Here is an 18694-nt window from a genome sequence, read left to right as displayed (position 1 = left end):
TATGCTGTTTTTCTGTTGCTTTAAACAACACCAAAGGTTTTCACGGGCGGATGTTTTCATCTTTCTGCCTCATCAGCCCCGAGTGTTGATTACACGGGCTGGAAATGATGATACTGCCTGCAGGCTTGTTGTTCTGCAGCGCCTGATTCATGTGGAGGAACAGGAGATGACTGTTTCACAATCAGAGGACGCGCTGAAACGCACTGAGACGCTTTTATAGCCTGTCATCAAGATCTCACAAAAGGTAAACAAAATGGACAAATTAGAGCTGCAAGACTGTTACAGCGGAACAAATGACGGCTGTTTGCTTTGTTAGATCCTTTTATTCCTCGAGTCCTTCCCCTGCACAGTCCCAACACTCTCTCACACTGTCGTACAGTACAACTCTCTGCAGAACGAGCTGCCAATTAGTGGCTCTTGCACTCGTTAATGTGCTGAAATTGCACTGTAAATAAAGTTCTGTGATAACATCCCCCGCTAATTCTGCTGCTGCATCGCCATATCCACCATTCCCAGACACAACATATTCAGAAAAACAATAATTGCCTGCCATGAAAACCAATTTGACTTCCTCCACAGGGCAGAATTAAAAGTTGGGCTTAGTAAGGTAATGAAGTATGGCACACGCTAAGTCAAGGATGGAGGCTTTGTCTGAAGTAATCACTTCTGCGGATGCTGTGGCTTGGCTGCATTTCATATCAACAAGACTGACATATGGAAAAATAATTAAAATGGACGCATTCAACCAATAACAGCTGGTGAGCCGTGTTTTGAATACACTATCACATTAGCATGGTGGCTGTCAATCTGCTCTCCTGTCTGAGGCGGAAAATCCCAATCAATCAAGGTGTTTGAGCGCTAATGTTGTCTTTCTCTTCTTAACCCTCTGCACCCCATCACTACCTGTATCCTGGTCATTTTTAAATCCCCCCTAGCGAATCAGAACAGAGAAAATGAAGTCCACTCATTGAATAGTAGATACTTTAGGCTGTCGTCAATAACCAGAACGAAATGTACAACTGCATGTTGGAATCTGTAGGTTGTTTTTGTCTTTAAGTTTAACAAGATTTCCCCCAAGAAATGTAAAAATGGCATCACCAGCGAAGCGTGAAATTTTATCATGAGAGAATCTGAGCCACTGTGCTTTATTGAAAGCGTGATGAGCCCAAGATTGTGCTCAAAATTGCATTTTACAATCACAGTTGGTGAGCTATTTTCCTTGAGAGGATTGACTAAAAGTGAGTGAGGAGGGATGTGGGAGGCCAGCAGCTTTTTCACTTTTGAATTTGATGTTTTTTTCCTTGAATGTTGCCAAAGACTCTCACTCACCAAATACATGTCGTTAGTTCTTATAACCTCTCTGTTTGGGATGTGGTTTAGGAACATTGGGCTTCATTTACAGACATCTCCCTGAGTAGTTTCCTATATTGTTCCTAAGAAAGTTTGAGTCTTCTATGAGTCTGTACTTAAATTGCACAACTGTTCACATCTGTGTTCCAGGTGTAAAAAATGAAGAGACCAGGAAGTGCAAAAACTGCAACCAGGTCTCCAAAAATGAAGGAACCTCATTAGATCTTATATTACAATCTCCATCTTTGCAGTGGAAGTAAAGACTTTACAGTCTGGTAGAAAAAAGTTTTGTCTCTGTAGCTCATTTCTGTATTTGTAACAGCCGTACGGGGGTGAACTTTTGCATATAATTAGTCTGTTTTGATTATATTAAGGCGAAGAGTCATGCTATTAGAGGCAGGGCTGATTTGAACGACAGGTACGTGCATTGTAATAGTTGCTTGTATCTGGCCTCAGCTCCACCTCTTTGCCTGTTCCTAGATGAGCCAGCAGTTAGTGGGTGTCTACATTTTCTAAGATGGCGACTGCCATCTTTGAGCTCCATAATGCCTGTTCAGAAACCAATGGATGATGTTACTCTGAGCATTACATCCTTAAAATGGGCCTTATCTTAAACCCAGCACAGAGAAGTACAGCCCAAGTGTAATTGCTCTTTGGGTAATTACATAGGTCTTGTTGATATAAGAAGAGTACGCAATGTACAATTACATCCTTCAGTATTGTGATAATACTATGAAGTGTGAGTGCACACAGGATCAATTTCAGAGATGTTTTTCAATGTCTATCTATTTTTCGTGCTTTACAAAGTACCTGTGTTTGCAACATATCCCTCCTTAATCCAAAGAAATCCAACAAGATGTTTTTTTTCACCACTATATTATCAGCAGTCAATCTGAGGGTAGGTGATAGATAGCTTAGCTTCAGCCTACTGCTCAAAATGGTGTAAAAGCATGAAAATTACACCCAGGCCTCCATCCAACAGGTAGAACGTATACCTGCTGAGTGTGGAAGCAGCGATTGTTTGGACTTACTGTGATAAATGTAGGCTTTTATTATGTTTACTGCGAATGCTTCTACTGTGATAATGGGAAAATTTAGATTTATCATGCCACAGTCTTAGAGCAGGGACTTAACATTCTGCTGGGGTCTGGAGGGTTAAACACACTGCAGCACAGAGGAATGTGTGTGACAATGTGACAGTGATTTACAGTGCAGACTTTTACCCGGCGACAGTGACTGAATAGAAAAGTACACTGCAGTTTCTCTGTGACAAGAACAATTAATATGAGGCTGCAATGGGCTTCAGTCTGCGTGGGCCAGGAGCGATGATGTGGTGTAGAGTCGCATCACCGCTGCCAGCAAACACGGCTTCCTCTTATCTATCTGCTGAGATTATGTTTCCACAACTTTTATACAATTACTGGAGACTCTGAAGCCTCAAACTGAGTTCTGCAGTTTTTACACCCAAGGCAGTGTAACAGTGCAGTCCCATCTGACAGCACACACACTGCACACACACTCCACACACACACACACACACACACACACACACACACACACACACACACACACACACACACAACAGACCAGTGAGCATCCTCATTAGTTTGGCTCAGTTTGACAGAAGCCTCAACCTTCCTGCCTCCTAATTTTTGGACAAGAGGACAACAGAATACACCGGAGCAGAGAGTGTGTGAGGCGCTGCATCGATCTGCACAGATGGCTGAGGGGACAGGAGTGAGGGGGGCAGCTGTGCATGCTAAATAAAGGTTAGCATTACTAAAAGATTGGAACTCTGGGAAAACACCAGGAGGGAGGTAAAGAATGTGAAGGAATTTTGAAAAATAGAAGTACCAAATAAAAGTGACCCCGAGTCTCTGAGACGTCAAATCCTCCCAAAAAGAAGGAAAAAGGATACACTGACTTTGAAACCTAAACCTCCTCAGCTGGTGGCTTTTCTGGTGTTCATCTCTGTTTCGACAAACCCGGCGCTTTGAGCAAAGAGAGCTGATGCAGGGAACAGATGGCCTCCCACCCTCACTCTACACCTGACTCCATACAGAGACAGAAGGCTTCAGGATGGAGTCATGAAACTGTAGAAAATGAAACATCCTACACCAACAGACTCTCTCATCTTATGGTTTGGGAAAGAAATACCTCACACTGAATTGACGTCAAACAGAAGATGGATGGTCTGTAAGTTGTTTGTGGGCTAGACATTCTACATTTGCAGGCTGATCTACAGGACCAAACCAAACTATTCTGAGAGATACCTGTGCAACTTTGAGCCTTAATCAAAGTTAACCATTGGGGTCATGATGGCACGACACTTTCTCTTACAAACACAGAAACACACACTCACATGCAAACATGCATGAGGTCAGTTTATTAACCTCAAACATAACTGCAACAAGCGTGCATGCAATCTCAGTGCAAACTGTCCAGCTTTTATATGAACACGCAGCATGCCAAAACACACCTGTGTATTCAAGAGACTTGGTACGACCCCAACCCCTTGGGCCCCCGTTATAGCCCAGATTGTGCTCCATTTAACTTTAAAAAGATAGTCTGACACGCCCTAATTCACTTCGCTCCATGTGCTTTAGTTGTTTACATAGAGCCCCGAGTGTTTTGTGAAAAAAGCTGATATTTTTCTACATGACTCTGATTAGTTTGGCAGTGTTTAACTGTGCTCAGCTGTCATTTCGGTGTTCTTTTACCCTCACATTAAGGTAACCATAATTCTACTTTGGCTGCCAAAAGGGCTCGCAGGGCTGTGGGGACAGTGCTGAAGAAAATAAGCATCTCTCTGTGATTAAAAGTAACATGTCTCTTCTCACAAACGGCTGTAAAACCTGCAGCTTCTGTGCCAGCTCACTGTACTTCATTCTGCGTCTGCCGTCCCACACACTGCCTACAAAGCTGCTTTAATCTAAGAGAGACATATATCTCATTTTCTGCAGCTGATTCAAAATAAGAGCTCAGTTCTCAATGTGCAACACACAACTTTCAAAAACTGTTTAAAAGTGGATCCTGGAGTGAGATGAGGACACAGATGAAAACTCTGTGTTCCCTGAAAATGGCAACAACAAGCTCTGACCTTTGTCTAAAGGTTGCCGAAAGGCATTTTGGGAAATGTAGGACACCAAAAACTGAAGTGGAGTTACACAGGGTGAGCTGAGGGGAAGGTTAGAGCAGCAGAAAGGTACATTTTAACAAACTAGCTCTACGACTGCAGATTGGATTTTAGTTTCCTGACCCTACGCTCATGGCTGATCTCACTTAGAGTTCAGAACAGGGTTGTTCTGTACCCCGGCACACAGATGTGAAGCATCCAGCTGCTATGACCCCACACGTCCTCCCCAGGGGCACACTCACACACATATGCACGGCCTGCCGTATAATTAACAACCAAACACACTTTCAGTTTGTTTAATTAAGCAACGACATAGACACCCTATCTCAGCCAGAGGTCTCCTAACACAGCCTGTTCCGTCTGTACGGCGAAATACATCTATACTACAAAAATAAATGAAGAATACAACATCTGTTTCCAGGTTCAGTGTTTTCCACTCACAGAACAGTGAATATTTATTTGCGTTCTCTTTTTTTTCCGGCGTTACCTTCGGCCAGAGTAAACCAAGCTGTGCAAACCTCTTCAATAATAATGACGCTCGCTATGATTTAAATACCAGCGGACTGTTTACCTGCTGTTAACCTCCAACTGCAGGTTCACTGCGGCCCACAGGTTCACACTCTGGACGCTACAATACATCCACATGTTTTGGATAAATTCAGCTGTGGGTCGAGTGACGGATCAAGTGATTTACCGACTATTTGCGAGTCATTAAACACGGAAGCACAAACGACATTGTGTTGTGGAAAACAGTGAACACACAGTAGGCAGGAGCAATTTATATTCTTCAATCAGTCAAGGAGAGAAGTGAAATATTATGTAGCTGAGGCTATTCTGCTTTTGTGGATGTGAAGAGTGCTTGTAAAGAGACGATGAGAGAGCGGGGGAGGCTCGGTTAAACTGCTCGTTTCCCTGCCTCACCCTGAAGTGATTGTACACTTGTGCAAAGCTAAAGATAATACCAAGCCGCAACAATACCACAACTAAAGTCAGAGCTGTGTTTCATTGATTTTAAGGCTTCAATCTGCAGTAATACCCGCCTGTGGGCACGGGACACTCAAACAGAGAGGCAGGAAAGAAGATTAAAGTTCTGACACTCGTGCACATGCTTCACATACTTTTTTTTTTGGTGGGATTTTTTCGTGTCAGCGGGCCTTTCCAAGATCTCAATCTGTCACGTTTCATTTGTTTTTGCAGCAGAGGAATCAAAGGCTACAGACTGCACAGATGCTGAATGCTAAACACCACCACATGCTGTTGTTGTTACAGCAAACCTACAGCTGGAGATGTACAGAAAATAAATTCTGTTTAAAGAATCCAGATTCATAAAACAAGATGTTTTTTCTCATTACTCATCTCGAGTAGAGCTGTGTGGGTGGGGGTGGTTGTGGGGAGCATGCTTTATTTTTCTTGGATGTGTATGAATATGATTGTGAAATGGACCCCCTCTGGGGATGAAAACAAACGAAGCAAAAAAGCCGTAGAAAAACAGTTAATTTCATACAAACATAACAGTCGAAATGAAAGTGTAGAGGAGCTTCCAGGTCCCTGCAGTGTGGTGCACATGGAAACAAATTAATGACACCTTGCAAGCTACACTCGGTCTGATGGGATGTTTGTGGAACAATGACAGGTTAGAGCTCAACAATATGACCAAAACATTACTCAACACAGACATGTATTACTGCATGGTTTTATTACACCGCCAGTTTGAAGAGATCCTTGAAGCAGAGCTGAAGAATCAGTCACACTTTTTAATATTCTGTTTAAACACACTCTAAAGGTCTCTAACATTCGTTTCTATGCAGTGTCCTTTATCCAGAGCTTCCCCCTGACTCGCTTTAGTTTACAGACCATCCTATTGTTGGTGTCTCTGTGATGTTACAGGTTTTTTTGAGACATTTCAGTCATTTTTTTTTGCTTTATGTCATCCTTGTAAAGCACTTTATAAAATTAGTTTATAAAATTGATCTATAAATAAGTTTACAAGCATTGTTGTTGTTATAGAGATCAATACAATAAGCAGAGGGTGAAGCCAAAATTTGTGATTCCAAGGTTGAGAGGGACTGTGAGCTGAGCTGCAACTTTCTCAGCTTGTTCAGATAAGAGAGCTTGATACTAAGAATGCGTTCCTTCAGGTTTATCATTTATTATTTATTTATCTGTCCATCTATTTATTTATTGGCTTTTGCCATTTTTTGAAGGAATGTATTTTTGTGATTTTTTTTTATTGCTTCCTTCTTTTATATTTTATGAATCTGAGTCTTAGAGGAATGCACACAAACTCCAATGTACCTGTTTTATCCTGTACCTGCACAAACAGCATAAATATACAGTGAACTATATTCTTTTCACACACTGGGAGGAGAGGGATATGCATGAAGCAGCCAAGGGCCAGATTTGAGCCCAGGACTCAATGCATCAAGGGCTATGGCTCTGCATATGAAGAGTCTGCTCTGCCGGCTAAGCTTAACCCCTTCAGCTCTATTGTTCATAAGGTTCTTACAAGAAGCTGAATTATCCATGAGTGCCTCCCTCTCCTCTTCTTTCTTCTTCTCCTTCTCCTCCTCCTCCTCCTCCTCTCTCCAACAAGCAGACCCTTTCATTAAGGACAGTAAAATCACTACATAAAACCATTTCAGGATTTTTTTTAAGTGTCTCTAATGCTTTCAGTCAAACAAAGGATGTTCAGTGAGGGGGCTGCAAGCTGAGCTGCAACTACCATACATAATTGTCATCATAAGTAACACCCACTTAAGAGGTTAACTGGTGTTCATTCTGTCCCCTTCTACGCCTGCATTTTTCTTCTTCTGCAGCTCAAGCTTTCAGATATTTAATCTTACGCTGTTCTTAGACTTCTGTTTGACATGTAAACAACAAACTGCAGACTGACAGGATGTTGTTGCTTTTAATGCTGTGTGCGAGGCAGTGTGATCGATCGGTATCGAGGAGAAACAGTCCAGAGCCTATCATTGCACATCATATACACCTACATTTTACCCTGATCCCCTACTGAGATCATCCAGTCCTAAGGACAGATCATCAGGAAGAGGATGAAGGGGAATTCTGCAGGATTTCAGAGCAGAGAAGATGAGTGGAAGAATGCAGCAGTGGAACCAACTTCCATCTAAATCATAAAGGATTTTACTGAAGCACTCAGCCACCATGAAACATTACAAGCATTCCCCCTCTGGCACAAACACATTCAATTAAACATTCGAAAACAGTATCAGGTATAAGAGCTCGCCGTGAAATTCCAGCGAGGTCACACACACACACACACACACACACACACACACACACACACACACACACACACACACACACACACACACACACACACACACACACACACACACACACACAGGGTCCGGTGTTTGGAGCCAAAATGGACGGGAATAAATCACAAGAGCTCGGCCGACATGGCTGCATACTAATCAGTGAATTACCCGCGGGAAAACTCTGCCCCACAACTAATGGTTGTGTGTGTGTGTGTGTATGCTTGTGTGTTTGTGTTGTTGTGAAGTCACCTTCCCCTCCCTGGTGTCTCCCGTGAGCAGCTTTATGTGTGTGTGTTTGTGTGTATTTAATTGCAAAAAGCCGAGGCAGGAGGTCACGTGAATCGTTCAGGAGGGGAATTGAATCTGGAAACATTTAACCTCCCTCTGTGTCTCATTGTTGCTGTTGTTAAAGACGGACATTACACTGGTAGCTGTAGCATTCAGATGGTTTAAAGAACATTGTTTGTTGATAACAGTTAACTCAGAGTCCTGTGTTGTGAGAGAAGGAGAAGAAAAGACAGAGAGAAAAGGTGGCTTACCTTTGGAATGGCCTCGACCCAGCGTCACAAAGCCCGAGGAGATGAAGTTGTGAAGGTCAGCGCCTCCACTGCTGCGCACGCTCTCCTTCCCATAGTGGAGACCTGCACAGACACACACACAAACAGGGAGACACACACACACAAACAGAGAGACCATCAGTTTGGCAGATTTCTTTTAGATTTAGATTTCCTCCAATCTGAGGCTTCAGTTTTGACTCCAAAATGAATAAAGATGTCTGAGTGGACACTTTCTGTAAAGATATTAAAGAGTCTAATTACTAAAAATCGTATTAAATTTCAGTCCTTTGAGAACACCAGTAGTCTTTCTGATTACTGGAGTTACGAGACGGCTTGATGAAGACTTTAGATCTTGATTGTAAAACAATAAAACAGAGATTAATCATGTTATATTTGAGCAGGAGACTCTGGCATGAGCTGGTTAAAATCCTTTGAGCTGCCCATTAACAGGAACTGTTACCACACCATATTAGGTACTTGGTTCTGATTGGCCAATCCTCTATAGCAACAATCGGTTATTTCTTAATAACAGACCATAGGACTGCAGCTTTAACCAGAGACTCTAGACCTAACTGTCATCAAACCAATGTGCAGAATTCATGCGGAAAAAAATAGTCCATCCTAAATAAAGCAATGATGATTCATAAGTATAGTAATTTATTCGTAACTTTAGTTCTCAAAGTAACTTATTAAAGCAGCAGTTTGTTATTGTTGATGGGTAATGTTTTAATTTGTAGTTGCACAATGTATGATCCTCTCGTATAATGTTGTAGCGTAGTGGTTGAGCCCATTAAACTTCACTAACAGGCAGGTTACAGTATGTCGCATCAATTTAGTCATGCAACGGCCTGCACCAAAGTCAAGATGCCAAAAAATAAAGGAGAAGAAAAAGAGGGAGCTTCTGACCCCAACGATAAAACTTTAACAAACTTTTTTCTTTTTCAATACCAAAGTCGATTTGAGCCAGCTGATGGCCAGGAAGCTAACGCTAACACTACTGACCTGGAGGCAGCTACAAGTGAAAGTGCTACCACTGCACCATGAGAAGAAGAATTAAGGGAAACCACTGGATGAAAGTGAACCAGGACATAAACCAAAGGCTGCTGGACGTGAACGTGTGTACGAAAAGAGAGGGTGTGCATGTGTCGGTATCAATATATTATCTTTATATTACATAAATAGAATAAATAATATCAATGGAATGTAAATAATATCTGGGACAGCCCCTTCAGTGGGCCTTTCAGGGGCCCGTGAGTCCTGTCGGCTGGCCTGGCTCCACATCTGGGTCTTGCACACCCTGTAAGGATCCATCTGTCATATCAACCCACTCACTCTACATGTTGCCTTCTTTAAAAAATGACAAGACAGATGTTTCTTTAGACAGTTTGTTGGATGTTATTCAGTGTTTATTCATTTTTTGTCTGACGATGGGCTACAAACGGGTAACTACTTTCAGCAAGAAGTCTAAACAAAATTAAGACAAACGTCGCTCTGAGCAAAGATTTGTTCTGGATCATTAAAGAGGAGGAGAAACAGCGTCTGAGGATGAATCTCCAGACGATGACAGACATTATTGTGTACTTGAGATGAAATGGAGAATACAAGTTGTTTTTTTGTTCATGTTCTCTTTGTACTCTTTGGTAAAATGACCTGTGTTTATGTTGATTCCTTTTGGCTGAATGAAAATGAAAACTTGGGCTGCACTCTGGTAAGGATTGTTCCCTGCAGCACATTTTTCATGCTATACTTGAGGGAAGGAAGGGTGTTATTTGTATAACTGAGCTTTTTATCAAATAACTTCCTAGATGGAGTCAGAGGTTGCATGGGCATTTTAGCACATTGGTTAAATTGCACACCTAGAGCAGGCTAAAGTCCAAATTTGACCCATGGCTATTTAGTCATTCCCCCACACTCTCTTCTCAGTTTCAAACTCTAACCATCGTCCCGACATCCTCTTATCAAAAGTACAAAAGCGCCAAAAAATGATCTTGAATGAGAAACAATAAACCAGAGTAAGGTCAGTAAAAACTTGGGGAAACAAAAAACAAAAAAAAAAACAATGTTTAGACAATAAACTTGAGTAACAAGTTGGGTAACAACAATGAGACTAAATAAACACCAGTTATGAGACTGTTGCAAAAACAATAAATGTTGACTACTGCTGTAAAATGTCTCCAAATTGAAAACCAAACAACAAAAACACAGAGCCTTCTTGATGGTGTCAGAAAAACACTACAAGTATTTGAACTCAAATCTCAGTCTTTTTTTTCCAAGAGGAAACCAACCAATCAGAACATTTCTTGAAATCAACCATCCAGTCCTTGGTGTCCATGCTGCATAAACTCTCAGGTATTTGGGTACTAGTTACTAGGTACTAGTTTTTGACTAGTTAAAATACAGATTTAAATAAACAGTTATGCCTTTTTATGACCTAAATCTAATAGTCAGCACAGAGAGAAGAGGTTTTACTTTGCCCACAGGGGTCACCAAAATCTGCACCAACAGAAGGTTCCTTACAGGAGCTTTAAAGTAAATGCTAAGCGGTCTTTGCTATTGGAAGACTTGTTCTGGCACCCTAAAACACCTGTAAACTAATGTGTGGGACTATTTCATTGTAGGATATGTACAATATTTCACTTGAAGAGGAACCGAAGTCTCTTCATTTTTGTCAGTTATCACTCCCTCCAGGAAGTTACAATGTTGCATTGAATGCATACAATTCAACCAATCCCTGCACCATTTGACTGATCACCCTTTCCTCCCTGGGTGTCAATATATATGTCACCAAAACAATTTCACTGATAATCAGAATGTAAGTTATCTTAGGTTAAATATTGGAGGGTAGGATTATCTGTCTTTATTGTCTCTGAACACTGCTTGATACGGGGCTTTTTGTTTTGCTGTATAGCTGCTCTGATCTAACACAGCTGCAGAGTAAACCTCTTTTTCATGAGCTTCATAATCTGAGCTCAAAGTAAGTCTTCATATAGACTGTAAACAGTAAATCCATAACAGTATTTTTTTTATTATTTATCTCTGTGGAAAACTGTTAGCTGTTAGTTTGTGTTGACTCAACTGACCAATCAGAGGCTGTGTAACAACCTTTCCACTGACAAGAGGGTCTGTGTATCTTGTGTTTGATCTATAAGAGTGTTTGTAAAGTGAGACAGTAATGCTTATTACTCTTATTAATAGTTTCATAAACAAAAATAGAGATTAGAAAAGTACAAATGTAATAAACATGTCGATTATTCTTTGCACAAGTAGTTTTGATTTTGCAAATCAGTTAATCCATGCAAATTGAACCAAAACACATTTAGGTGGCACTAAACTGGGCATGCCCAGTGTGAAATTAGTATTTCATGGTAACTGACTTTCATTTCACTCAAGCAGCCTTGATGAATGAAGCCAATGCTAAAGTGCCAAAAACGGCAATTCCTCGAGTGTCCACTTGAGGCTGTCTGCAGAAGCCAAGGAATTCCTTGAAAGCTCATTTCTCTATTCAAGACATCTGTACAGTATGATCTAAGAGTCCAAGAGTTACGCATTAATTTGCATAGTTAGAGGCAAGGCGGAGCTGACTGACAAGTGAATGAGTTGACAGGTAGAGTCAACATTTCCAACATAGCAACTGCCATAGGCTTCATAACGCCTTTCAGGAACCAGTGGGTGACATCAGAGTACGTCCATGTTTTATACAGACTATGGTATTTGCACATCATAGGGGTCCATACAGTTTCAATGTTTGATGTTTTTTTATATAACTGATTCAGATTTTACACATTTTATTTGAAATGATGTCAGAGGACAAACAGTTCTGCCGCCAATAGATTTATTAGGTTTTATTCAAGTCTTTGTACCGCAGTGGATGTGAAATGTTTGCTCCAAAAAAAGCCTTTCAGATATCACACCTGCATTGCAACTTCTTCAGAATTCAGCTGTGAAGTCAGTCATGTTTAGGCCGCAAGAATCAGAAAAAAGCCAGATAAGCCCGAAGGGGTTGTGAAAATTCATTTATATATTCATCCACTAATTGTTTTATCTCTCAGGAATCCACCTTAAAGGATTCAAAGGTTGTTTCTGACATAAAAACACAGCGGTGAAGTTCAGCGGGGGAAGCTGCTACAGGTATGAAAATGTGGTTTGTGCTGTTCCATCATGTTCTCAGTTGTGTTTTTGTCACGGTGTCAGATGAAAACTTCCCTGTGGTTTTTCTCCCTGGGGCATACACAGATGGGAAATAATGTAAAAGTGAGACCGTACAACCAAGCATATTGTTGTGATCCTCGGAAAAAGAAAAGGCAATATGTTTCCAACAGCCACATTCAACACTTACACACATGCACTTTGAACTCAATCACACCCGCTCGCTCCCGCGCTCGCTGCAGATAGAATACCAGCCGGGGTTTTTACATCCCATCATAGCAGCAGTTCTGTGTGTGACACATTCACACACACGCTACTGTTGTCTTCCTTTGTCACCTCTATCATTGGTAGGCTGCTCCACGAGCCACTGCGACAACCCTCCAATCTGAAAGACCCTTCAAAAGCAATCCCCCTCCTCTCCTCCCGCTCCGCTCCCAGCTCATTAAGGTGAGGTAGCATGAAGAGCTGCCAGGGAAGGCTACGCATTAGGAATTTATCGTCCTTGGTACAAAGAAAAATCGTGACTTTCAGCCCAACGAAGCAGCAGCTAGCGGGCGCCGAGGATTCATATGGTAATAGTTTTTTAATCAGACTTTTCACTGGACACATACACCTCTGAATTAACAGAGAGCGGGGAAATGTGAATAATAAGATAATTTTATCATGAACTGAGCTGGATGTAGCTCTGCGTGGTTGGCATCAGGGAGGTTATCCGCCCCCAAGGTCGATTATGCTTGAATCCCGCCAGCCAGCGAGGCAGGGCGGTGGTAATTCACATGCTTTCTGATTTTAAAGCGTTATCAGACGTCGATGTGCTGGAGTGGACACGGAGCAGTGTGCATCATCTCGATAAAGTCGTTCAGCTGCGTATCTTCATATCTTCATCCTCTGCAGTGGAGTCACACGCTAAGGCCTCTTGAGGAGCTTCTTAAAGACCACCCAGGCTAAAACATGCCCACTTCTCTTTGAACCCTGCCCCCTCTGGAAACTAATGGTGCAGGGCAGTTAGTCTTGATCTGCTCTGGTCCATAATTAACTGCTTCCATACACACATGCAAACACATTCACACACAAAGGGGGCAAAAGGTCCAGCTATACAATAAGGGGCAATAATGTCAGGCAGGGCAGGAGACAATTAGGCGAGGTCTCTCAGAGGCTGAGCTTCAACACTCAGGAGGAGGAAGTTTATATTAAACACATTGATGCAGTCAGCACAGAGATGTTGATTTGAACATGTGGGTGATGATGAGCTGACCAATAGGGATCCACCGAGGTCACAGAGGGGATGTTATAGATGCAGTGTAAGGATTAATTCAAGGGCAGTGGTGCAGGAAGCACAAGGAGGGGCTTTAATTGTGTGTGTAGGAGTGGTTGCGGGAAATGGCTTCAATGAATACTCTATACATTCTCATTCCAAACTTTTGAGATACAGTAGCTCCGTCAGCAGTACTGAAGTTTGAAATATGACCATCTACGTATACCTCTAGTTTCATTTCTAGGCGTGCAGGGCTCTGCAGCCTGTGTGGAATCATTAACAGGCAACATCAATAAAGACCTTCAAAATAAAGAAATCCATTCAGGGATAATGACTAAGCAATTTCTGGGTAGACTTAAAACAACACCATTATTGACATTAAATAAAGTAGTGGAAGTACATGTAAATGTATACAGTAAGTACCATCTGGTTATTCTGGAGATGCAGTGATATGTGAGGATATGAGCAAAGATATGCTCACAAAATGTCTCTTAAAAGTGTCATTTGTGATTTTTCATTTTGCCTTTCTTAATGTCTCACACCTAGGCTACTTGAATTCCTGTCATGTTTAGGCTGCTGTCCTGAAAACTAGTTCCATTTGTTTGTCGAATGTAAAGATTGTGCTTTTTGGATGGGTGTGTGTCTGGTGTCAGCTTCAAGAGGGCGCTCAATGAACTGCAGTTTTCACTCTTCCGCATTGGCTTCATATTTTAAGACTGGAAGTTGCAGCTTGTCATCATCAACAGCTCAAAAAAATTTAACATGAAGGGGCGCCTCCAGGATGCTGCTCAGGGTCCCAAAAATCTGGCTGGCCACCTCGAAGTCCTTCACAATGATTGGGTATTTGCCTTGCGAGAGGCAGCACTATGTTAAATAACGTATTTGGGCCGTGGTGCAACAGGCTGCTAGCTTTGCACTTCAATGTCACGTAGTTAGTTCTTCAAATTGTGATTTTGACCAAGCTGCTTTAATTTAGTCCTTGAGGATTTATATAAGAAGACTTAAAAGTTGCCACTCTGCTGTGTTACTAAAGTAAAAACAATGAGCACACAGAATTGTGACATCTTCTGAATACTTTCATGTTAGTAAAGTATGAAGAGTGGGATAAAAATGATTTTCATCATGTGTGCAAACACTCTTAATGCCACCCCTGCACAAGTCAGTGCCCCGGTTTGGCCACCCAAGTCAAAAGAGTCTTGCTCTGCCCTTGGTAACACGATGACAGCATCCAGAAATTACAGCAGAGGAGAACCTGCAGCTTCATATTTTGAAGCGCAGGGCTACTGAGCTGCAGTTTGATGAGTTGAGCAGGAATATGATAATGAAAGTGCCCTCCAGTGAGTACAACAATAATTAAATCACTGCTTTGTTTTAGAGTCAAAACTTCTTGTTTGGGTAACTTTTTGAGGGCACACACACATGGACACACACACACACACAGAAAGCTTTGTGTTTTAAAAATATCTGAAGGTCATGTCAAAGCTGCTAAATAGCTGGAAATGTTTTTCTATCATCACGACCTCTAATTGTCCACAGCAGCTGACCTTTCAGCTGAGAGGTCGCTAATCTCAGACTAAATTAACTGAATGACTAAAGGCTTTCAGACCTCTGCATGAACACACACACACACAAAAAAAACACACACACACTCGCATTATTCACATTCTGCTTGTTCTGATCCTTCTGGTGCTGTAAACACAGACCCATAACTCATAATCCTATTTGCCTTTTGGTTTGTTTCTACACGGGAGCGGTTGTTTTCTCTTTGACTAAACTCTCTCTCTGCTCCACCTGAAAACTGTATTTCATCGTCCTGTGCATTTAGAAAATGTCAGCGAGGAAACCAAGCAACACTTTTCTAAGAACAAGAAGGAGGTAGATCTTAGCCTGTAGTGTGTGGTGAATAAATCAGCTTCATCTGCAGAGAGCTGCAGGCCAAGCTGCATTACACAGACAGGCGCTTATTGTTTACTTTAACTGAAGGCGAACTCCGGTGAAGGTGCGTCTCCGCCCGTCTCAAGCTCTGCCTGTGTTGTGGCTGTGGGGCGCTCCGTGTTTACACCCCAACCTAAGAGAGGATCTGAGCCCACAACAATGCAGAGTGGATGTGAATAAATATAGCAGCACTCAGGTATCATATTATGCTGTCTGTTCTGTTTCTGCTCAGGGCTTGTTTTTTAAAGGAGGACATCGTCCTGAAAGCGGACGGCCGTTCTGCAGTGCAGTCAGGGTTTATATGCAGGAAACTACATTTGCTTCAACCAGCCAAATAAATGTCAAGATGCTTTTTACAAGTTTGACAACATTGATAATCTGAAGTTCTTTAATTCCTTATCTTGCCTGATTTTCATGCAGATAATGCAGCTACAAACAGGGACTTCATCATCAACGATAAAATGAAGTATGTGGGAGTTAAATATGAGTCTTTACTGTTGAATATGAACCAAGGGACACATCAATAGACTTACAGAATGTACTCCCCCATTCATGGATATTGAGCTATTTGAAAATTGCTTTAACTGATGTGTATCTGTTGCATCTCAACTTAATGATGGCAAGCTAGCAAGCCCCATGTTTTAGCCTGCTGTAAGGTTGTTAAATATAAACATGCTAATTGTTAGCCCTATTTATGTTGGTAATTATACACTAGTTTTATTCTAGATTTTTGGACACACAATAAATAGGATAATAGGAATTTTGTATTATGTATCAGTTAAACAGTACCGTTTCATTCAATATAAACAGCCAATGAAAGTTGATTTAAATTACTTTTTAACATGCCTTTCTGAAACAAATGAGGTGGTATTTGATCCAGCATTACATACAGAGAAGAAGAACAAGAGCAGCCTCAACCAACTGATGAGTGTAAAAATGGCATCACCGGTGTGGATGTTTTTCACTGCTTTAGGGGATAACATGATTGGAACTTGCTACACAGGCTTTGAGTATTAAGACAGGCAAGAGAAGTCTTCCAGTTTCAATACAACATATCTTTGAAGTCACCTTCAACAATACTCCCTCATTTTTTATGATGAAGGTTTGTCCAGAAGGAGATATTCATAAACACAAAAATAAAATAACAACATTAATCTAATAAAAAAAAGAGCATTACAATCAGAATCAGCTATCAATGACTTGTTATTTTTTACTTCAAAAAATGTATCTGCTTAGAACAGAACTCAAACACCTGTGGCGGTTCTGTCTTCATTAAAAGCCCAGATTGAATTGTTTCATTAAGGAGTCTCAGGTTTGCCATGTGTGCAAGTACATGTGTTTGGTAACTGTGTTATTTCACATGAGGGATCAGTTTGGGTGGTCAGTATTAAAGTTACAAAGCCAACAACTCCCCTGAGTTAACCAAGGTTAACAGTATGGTAGAGCTAACGCAGCAGCTTTGAGGGACAATTCTTCAGGTGATTGCTAATCCACCACCAGCACTAGTACAGCGCTTGTCTTGGCCAAAAAGGGTGGCGTGACCATTTTGACGATTGGGAAATGACATTTCCTATCCCATAGGGGGTAAGGAAATACATAAAAGTCATATCTTATGTGTCACATGGACACATCACATATATTTTAAGATTGATAAAAATAAGTTATTCTTCTCATATCTTTGGCGTAGATGAACTTCTCTCAGTGGTAGCGTGTAAATCTGTGATTTCAAAGAAGCCTCCCAGAGTGCAGTAGGGAACCATGCCATCACACAAGGCCCGCAATGTGAAAAATAAATCAGCATGTATTTAAAAAAAGACTCTGGTGAGGGAGTGATTACTGCTGAGAGTAAGCGGGCATCATCACACGTAGAGGATGAAAGGACTGGAAGCTGTTCGCGCTCTTGAAATAAGTTGATAGGATCCTCTCGGGCCCTTTAGCCACTCGCTTTATGAGGTCTCCCCCCGATTTAAAAGTGTCTCAAAAAGCCTCTGGATGTCAAGAGCCATTCTCAGCAGAGGACCCTCTCCTTAAGAGGCCGCCCCCCCCTCCCTCCTGCATGCTGCCAAACGCCCATTTAGGCGACCATGAATATGCATCTCTAAGAGTGAGTGGGCTCCCTCTCCACGGCACCTTGGAGTGGAGCTCCAAATTTACATGCACACATTAACCACGCTCTCACAGGGCTGTCACTGCCTTTCATGTCCAACCCCGTAAGGACTGCTGTGGTCCCTGATGGGGGAGTGTGGGGGGGCTTGGCTGAGGTAGATTGAGCTGGGCTGGCCTAAGTAGAAGTGATTGTGTGCGAGCAGGCACATAGTCGCAGCCAAGCTGAGCGGCAGATAGACAGATAGAGTCATGCCTGACCTCTAAGTGTTCATGCATGCAGTGTGCCACGTGCAGCCACGTACCCACCACGTCCCCTTCACGGCCGCCAAGAGGCCGTGAGGAATACTAACGGACTCAGAGGACTGCTGCAGCCTCTAAGACACCCAGTGAATGAACGCAGTCTGTGGTCTCTGCAGAGAACGCTGAACTGCAAGAAAATGTTCCCAGACAACGTTTGATCGACGGCGACATGGCAGAAAGAGGCCAAGTTTACACGACACACCAGAGTCTGTAAACCCAAATAAAGCTGGAAGTTTGCACAATCTATTATTTAGAGACCAAGATGCAAAAATGCTTCTGCTGTCTCGCAGCTCAAATGAAGCGGAACAACTACACGCAGTGCATCGACTGTTGTGATGTTCTGCTGTCAGAACTTCAGCAATGCAGCTGAAGGTTTGTCAGAACCTGTGAAACCTCCCAAACGCTCACACACACCCTCAGTGAGAACATATCTGGAGCGCTCCATCTTATTTAACATCCTGATACACACTGCAAACCCTGAACTGTAAACTGCTGCCCAGAGGCTACAGAAAAACGTTCTTATCCTCTCATTAGTGAAGTTCAAATATTTACATGATTTAATCTGATGGCTAGGTGAAGATTAATCAAATGAGGTGCTGAAGTGGTGTAATGTTAATATTTTTTGTTG

General features: G+C 41.9%; 1 protein-coding gene across 4 annotated transcripts in view; it reads right to left on the bottom strand.

The window, feature by feature from the left end:
• The window catches only part of LOC117829576 (protein shisa-6), a 111271-nt gene that overhangs the window by 76481 nt on the left and 16096 nt on the right, over window positions 1-18694 (bottom strand). For all 4 annotated transcript variants that reach the window (XM_034707140.1, XM_034707141.1, XM_034707144.1 and 1 more), the window contains exon 5: window positions 8307-8408. In XM_034707140.1, the coding sequence (XP_034563031.1) occupies window positions 8307-8408 (102 nt within the window). The remainder of the gene's footprint in view (window positions 1-8306; window positions 8409-18694) is intronic.

Source organism: Notolabrus celidotus, chromosome 18 (genome assembly GCF_009762535.1).
Source record: "Notolabrus celidotus isolate fNotCel1 chromosome 18, fNotCel1.pri, whole genome shotgun sequence".
NCBI classification, from domain to species: Eukaryota; Metazoa; Chordata; class Actinopteri; order Labriformes; family Labridae; genus Notolabrus; species Notolabrus celidotus.
This window is presented reverse-complemented; position numbering and strand designations above follow the sequence as displayed.